At 29.0% G+C, this 7,598-nt stretch overlaps 2 protein-coding genes across 2 annotated transcripts in view; both read left to right on the top strand.

Moving 5' to 3' along the window:
- LOC117182817 (zinc finger protein 761-like) overlaps positions 1-6,928 on the top strand; it is a 7,656-nt gene extending 728 nt beyond the window's left edge. Inside the window, exons 2-5 of the mRNA XM_033375925.1 lie at positions 2,749-2,901; positions 2,982-3,411; positions 5,483-5,541; positions 5,626-6,928. Of these exons, the coding sequence (XP_033231816.1) occupies positions 2,749-2,901; positions 2,982-3,411; positions 5,483-5,541; positions 5,626-6,107 (1,124 nt within the window). The 3' untranslated portion in view covers positions 6,108-6,928. The remainder of the gene's footprint in view (positions 1-2,748; positions 2,902-2,981; positions 3,412-5,482; positions 5,542-5,625) is intronic.
- Positions 6,674-7,598, top strand: part of LOC117182816 (zinc finger protein 681-like) — a 12,242-nt gene continuing 11,317 nt past the window's right edge. The window contains exon 1 of the mRNA XM_033375924.1: positions 6,674-6,722. Within this exon, the coding sequence (XP_033231815.1) occupies positions 6,674-6,722 (49 nt within the window). The remainder of the gene's footprint in view (positions 6,723-7,598) is intronic.

Genomic DNA, 7,598 nt, shown 5'->3' with positions numbered 1-7,598 from the left:
ATAATAATAATAATAATAATAATAATAATAATAATATACGTATGTGGCACACATCCTTATTCTCCTTAGTAGTGTAGGCAAATATCAATAATGGCTTTTATAACTGCACTGTTTTACTATTATATTTGAAGGTTGTCCGCATTATGAATAAGTATAACAGAAAGTTGTTTACATTTCGAATCCAAATTTCGAAAGTCAATTCAAATTTCATCTGCGTCAATGCAGTTTCTACTAATATTATAAAGCAACGAGTGTATTCCATTTTAAGTTAATAAACTAATCATTGCTCTGAGATGTAGATACTTTATTTTAAGTTAGTACAATAAAATGACTACACGTACCGAAAAAAATTGGTTATTTGTACCAACAAAATCCGGCCATTCGTACCGAAATTTCGGTATGCATAGCCATGGCTCAATATTAATTTAATATTTGCGGTATGATGCTTTCGTGATTGCTCGTATTTATAACTATGTGAACATCGTAGCATATCTTGCAACAAAACTACTGAAATTTAAGCTTATGAAATATTTAAATAATTTAAAACCGCCATATGCTAATTAATAATTTTATTTTTCCAGGTGAAGAAAATTCTTTAAAAAAATTATGAGGAAACGAGACGGTTCTATTTGTGAAAGATTAAATTATGGCAGATAACAACTATAAAATGCATATATATATTTATGACAATATTTCATCTGAATACTGCAATCTTTTATGATGAAAATTCCGTTCTTATGGAATATAGTCTACTTAGAGTTATTATTGATAATTGAGTCCAGGTTTAATGCAAGTTTCCCCCTTTGATCTTCTTTAAATTTATATATGTTATAAGGCAACAAAAGCTAAGCGATAAATGTTTCTTTTTATCAACGGAAAAAATGTCTAAGGGGTGAACACAACCCTTAACACTCCCCTGCAAAAATTATTTCTGTCGATTTTGACGTAAACAATTCAATTATTTTCTTTTAAGTCATTTACGTTTTATTTCCCTTCGCATTTCGAATATGTGCAGGGTATTGTGATCATTGGGGGATGCTACTCCTATGTTTTAGGGAGAAAAAATATTTTTTCTTCTTCAAATTTCTCGTTAAAAAACTGTCAGTTTTATTAACTCTGCGGAAAAAACTATACTGTTATAAAGAAAAGCGGAAATTTATGTAGATATATTTCAGCAGTTTAGTGAAAAAATCTTTAGTGGGTAACCTGTCCCTATATTCTATTTGTTAAATTATTTAAAAAAAAAAACTTTTACCTTATTTTTAGAATCTGATGATGAGAATCTGCGAGTGCGCACTTGAATATTCTGATAAAAGTGCAAAACACTGGAATTCGCCCTTCTAGTTGTTAGAGAATAAAGTACCTTAACGTTAGTTCCACTTTTAAATTTTATTCATTGCTCATTATTATTTGCAATAAATACTTGAATTTACATGCAAAACAAATTTGAATTGCGTATTGTTCTCATCTAGAACTCGGAAGGTGAAGCGGGTGAAAACAGCCCCTAAATTTGACCCCAAAATTTTTTTCAGTTGTCAGCTATAAACAGACAAATTATTGAAGCCAAATAACTGCTATTTAAGTTTGCGTCATTCGGTAATGTTATCAATACCACAAGATGCTTAATTTTGTGCATTTCTTTAAAACAAACTGCGATTTTAAAGAAAATTATTATCAAAAAGATTATTCATATATTTAAAAACAATGTCAAGGTCTGACTTATAATCAACGGTATATTTATAAAATGTTTTTTTACACTTGTAGCATACACTAAATTGAGCAAGACTTTTTCATAAATACACCATCGATTATAAACAGACATTGACATTGTTTTCAAATATAGAAATAACATCTTTGAAAATGATCTTCTTTAAAGTCGCAACTTATTTTAAAGAAATGCAAACAATGAAGCATCTAACGAAATTGAGAACGTAACCGAATGACACATAATTAATGCAAATAATAGTGAGCATTGAATGCAATTTAAAAGTGGAAATGACGTAAGGGTAGTTTACCCTCATACCATTAGAATGGCGAATTCCAGTTCTTTCAACTTCGATTAAAATATTTAAGTGCGCACCCGAAGTTTCTCACTATCAGATTCCAAAAATAATCTGAAATTGATTTTTTTTTGTAAATAAGTTTATAATTAGAATGCATGATAGCTTAACCACTAAAGATTCTTTTCACGAAAATGTTGAAATATGTCAACATCAATTTCCTTTTAACTTTAAAACAGTATAGTTTTTCCGCAGATTTAATAAAACTGTCAATTTTTATAACGAAAACGTTGTAATTTTTTATATTTTTTGCTCCCTAAAACATAATTTCTAAAACAAAAGAAAATGATTGATTGGTTTACATTAAAATTGACAAAACTAATTTTTAGGATTGAATTTTAAAGGTTGCTTTTAAACCTTGGAAATGTTTTTCTGCATAGAAAAAGATACACGTGGCACCTAATTTTTGAATCCCTGCATCATATATAAATTTGAAGAAGATCTTAGGACACCTCAAAAGGTTTTCTTTAAGTCAGTACATTTACTGCATGCTCTTTTTGTTCCTTCTATGTTTCTAGGAAAATTACAAACTCCATTAGAAATAGAAAACGAAAAATTCAACTTTATGCACTATTTCATTAACGCCATTGATTCTGCACGGATTTATCTATCTCTATTTTTGCTACATGATAAGAATTAAAGTAATCGAAAAGTACCAATTCTAACTTTTATCTTATCATTTTTATAGACCACCAAATCAAGAATGAGTCGAAGGAATCAACAGGAAGACCAGATAGTCTACCATATTCTTATACAACTGCAATTTTTTTTACCGATACCAATCCTTTAATTAAATACGAAATTGATGAAACTTTGGAAATCAAGGAAGAGATTATTCAAGGTATAATTATTAAAATGTACATATCTGTGATAAAACTATGTGAAAAAAACGTTGCATATTACGTATTGTTCCATTTTTAGAACCAGAGACTACAGGTAAAAAATGTGATGAAAGATACGGTTCAAAAGTTTGCACCATGGATATAAGCGAAGCTGCCATTTTGAAAAAGAAAAAACCGCAGACCAAATTGCATGAGAAAATTAAGGAATTAAAACCGGAAATGATGTACAAATGCAATAGGTGTGCTCGAACCTATAAACAAAAACGGTATTTGGCTTGGCATCAAAAATTCGACTGCGGAGTGATGCCACAATTCCAATGTAAATTCTGCGGTAGACGATTCAAACGGAAATTTAATATGAGAGTCCATATTAATACTTTGCACATGTCTTTAAAACCTGCACCAGTAAAACCAAAATTTACCTGCGATTTTTGCGGATACATAGGGAAAAGTAAATGTAACTTGGAACACCACATTACTTCTCGCCACTTACGGACATCGACAAAAAGGTATAATTGCGACAGCAGGCCAACAAAAATTTATTTGTGAGCATTGTGGCTGCAAAGTAAATGTGGAAAGTAGGAATGATTAAAAAATTACTTTATTGTCTTGCAATAAATGCGCGGTATTCCTTAAATTACACTGGAACCTGGATAACCGCAAACAAAATTTCTGCTTTCCGAGAATTAATGTCGGGGTGGTTTCGTGATGTGAAGAGCGCGGAAGTCGTTGCTCAGTCAGGCGTGACAAACAGCTCGAGGGTCGGACTCTCACACAGTGGGAGGAAATGCACTTTTATCATTCAAAACTGTCCAGAGCCTTCAGTTTTGGTTAGATGTTGAATTTAAAAAAATTAAAGTTCATTAAATTTTGAAGAACTTGACGCTCTGAACTTTTTTTGCCTCTATTTGTGTATTAATAATTTTTCGACTCAAAGTATGGAAAAACTGAAATTTTGTACATGACAATTTTTTACGCTTTAATACCTTATCAAGAAAACTTTTTATTATCCTAAGTGAATGTTTAGAGACTCTAGAATACAAATAATTTGTTTATTATTCCATTTATTTGTTATAAACAATTTTAGGAACAAATTATCAAATAGTCTCATTATCGGTAACACAAATTTTCTGTTTGCTAAAAGTGCTTCATAATAATGTAGGAATAAAATTTAATTACAGAACTAATTGAGAAGTTTATAATAACCATTGATATAAACAAATCTTGCCGCAAAATATTAAAATTTTAGATTTTTTTCAAATAATAAATTCCTTCAATCACCAGAAAGACTTTAGGCATTCCCTAAAATAATAAATATTTATTAATATTTGATCAAATATAACAATTTCAATTTTTATAAACAAATTCGATATACATATTCCAGATTTTGGCCCTTTCCCATAGAACAAACATTTTTTAGCACTGGAAATCTTTTAAGATTTTGGACGAATGACTGCTAGTCACCAAAATATTTGAGAAGGTAACAATAACCATTGTGATAAATAATTTTGGCGACAAAATATTCAAATTTAAGGTTTTATTAAATTTTAATTTTCTTTAATCGCTAGAATGGCTAAGAATATTCCAAGAAAAATGTATCTTAGATAATATTTAGTAAAATATAACAAATTTAATTTTTATAAACAATTTACGTAAAAAAATTCCAAATCTTGGCAGTTTTACTTGGAAAAGTCGAGTTATTCAGATTTTTACATTTTACCAAATATTATCGAAGTTATATTATTTTCAGGCAAATCTGTACCCATTTTGGTCACCAAAGAAAATTTAAATGTGATAAAACCTTAAGTTTAAATATTATTTTACAAGAATTGTTAATAAGAGTGGTTATTGTTAACTTTTATAATATTTTCGTGACTAGCAGTTATTCGCTTAAAACATTCCCTGTGCAAAAAAAAATGCTATGCAAAAGGGCCAAAATTTTGAATTTATTTATCTAATTTGTTTATGAAAATTTAAATTGTTATATTTCATCAAATAGTAATAAATATTCATTATTTTAATGAATACCTGAAGTCATTCTGGCGATTGAAGGAAATTATGATTTGAAAAAAATATAAAATTTTAAAAAAGAAAAAAAAACAGAATTTTTTTAACAATCATGAAACTATTTGTCAATTTGTTCCTAAGATTTTTTTATAACGAATGAATAGAATAATAAACAAATTATTTGATTCTATGAGTCCCTTAACATTTATTTAAGACAATATCAACTTTTTCTGACCAGTTGTTTAAGCGTAAAAAGTTTTTATGCACCAAACTTCACTTTTTTCATACTTTTAGTGGAAAAATTATTAATAAACAAATAAAGGAGACAAAAGTTTAGAGCGTGAAGCTCTTTAGAATTTAATGAACTTTAATTTTTTTTAAATTCAAAGTCGGACCAAAATTGAAGGCTCTGGTCATTTTTGAACAAAAAAAAATTCATTTCCCCCCACTGTGTCTCAGCTCGTAAGCTGCTTCACATTGCGATATGCCATAATCGAAACCGTGTAAAAATTCCAGTTTCCAGTGTACTTGTGATGAAAAGCGCTACATAATCTTCAATTTTACTTTTTAAAGGTTCCGAGAGAGTAAATCAATTAATAAATGTTTGAAACTCAAGGAAAAAATCATCCAAGGTATGACTATTGCAATCAAGATATCTGTAATGTAATAAAACTATGAAATAAAACAATGAAAATTACATTTCGATAAATTTTCAGATCCAGAGACTACAGGTCAACAACGGAACGAAATATACGATTTAGAAGTATGCACCGTAAATACAATAAAAGAAGCTGCTTATCATAAAAAAATCGGTTGCAAAGGCAAGCTACAATTTTCATGTAAATTGTGCGCCAAAGAGTATGCACGGAAATGTGATTTTATTCGCCATATTAATTGTGCACATATGCGTTTACAACAATTTTCTTGCGATTGTTGCCAATATAAAACAAATCATGAGGCAGACTTTTCGAAACATATTGCTGCTCACCACTTACAGTCATCGAAAAAAGGGTATAATTGCGACAAATGTTCGCGAAGCTACAATTGGTCAAGAGATTTAACTCGACATCAACGTTTAAAACATGCAGCAGTTACACCACTTTTCATTTGCGACTATTGTGGATTTAGAACGAATCTGAAAACTAGTTTGGCAACACATATTACTAAACGCCATCATAAGGAATTAAATAATTATTAAAAAATTACCTTGTTGTCTTATATTATATGCGTGTGTATTTCTTAAATTAATTTTGATGAAAATCACTACATAATCCTTAATTTTAGTTTTTGTAAGTTCCGAAAGAGTCAACTTATTATTTGTTGATACCAATATAAATTGCATTTCTTAAATGTAGAATTTGTTAATGTACGCCTTATTTATTTGGAAAAAGGATATATAGTTGTAAGACGTAGGAAATTATTAACCATTTTATTATCGATTTATGTCACTTAAACATCAGTTGATGAGAATGAACTGAAATTGTTTCCCTGATTTTATCCTAATTAGGAAATAATAGTCATTTCTGTGTAGGCAGTGCTTTATTCGGAAATTGATTCAAAATTAAGTATCAACTACATGACGATTTTGTGGAACACATAATACGATATAAATTTTGTAGAAGATTAAGCATTTGCATAACACGTAGATTGGGGTCCTTATTTTTCGATTTAAGATTTATCTTGTTCTCATCCCCGCCCCCTTCAATTGGAATTACAAACAAAAATTATCTCCACTAAATTTGAGCGAAATCAGTTGATACTCATATGTGGCTCCAAAGACACAAAGCTTCTCATGCAATTAATATGGGGAGAAGTAAAGTAAAATTCCAAATGCAATTAATTTGTTTATATATCATCGGAATCCTTTGGAAAATTTATTTATTAGAAAGCGTTAATTAACAGCCGACATTATTATAAAGAAATATATTTCGTAAATAGATCTCGAAATTTTCACTAGACTTAAGATGGCGCATCATTACTATTTTTAAAAAGTTACCTAATTTTTACAAATTGAAACAAAATATGAAATACATATTCGGAAAGGATTTAGTGATTCTCAAAACTTAAAATTCTTAGAAAAGAGAAAACTTCCCAAGTTGTTATTATTGTATTTTGTAATATGAGAAAAGTTACCTTTTTTCGTAAATATTTTATGTTAATCGATTATCTATAAATTATTTTTGAAGTTGTCCTCATATTAACAATTAATTAAATCGATTATTTCTGTATCATTATATCCTTTCCGAAAATGTATTTCATATTTTGTTTAAATTTGTAACAGTTATGAAACTTTTTAAAAAAGTGAAAATTTCGAAATGTACCTCGAACTTAACACTTGGTATCAATAAAATTGATTTTTTTCCAAATTTGAAGATCTTTGGAGGAATTATTTAAAATTTTTACTTTCATGCATTCCGAAATATTTGTCTTGCATTAACGTAACCTTTTAATTGAGACCTGACAATTTTTAATCGAGAAACAAAGAAATCATGAGTTCAAACAAAAATTTGGGCAGCCATCTTTAATTTTTTCAAAATGTTGACTCTTGTCATCACGTGCTTTAGAATCCGCACGTTAATTGTATGAGAAAATTTGAGCCTTTGGGCCACATTTTAATTTTCACTGATTTCACTCAAATTTAGTAGAGATATTTTTTTTGAAATTCCAATATAATAGGGGGGGGGGGGGG

This window comes from Belonocnema kinseyi, chromosome 2 (assembly GCF_010883055.1).
Source record: "Belonocnema kinseyi isolate 2016_QV_RU_SX_M_011 chromosome 2, B_treatae_v1, whole genome shotgun sequence".
NCBI lineage: Eukaryota > Metazoa > Arthropoda > Insecta > Hymenoptera > Cynipidae > Belonocnema > Belonocnema kinseyi.
The sequence above is the reverse complement of the archived record's forward strand: the minus strand, read 5'-3'. Positions and strand labels throughout refer to the sequence as shown.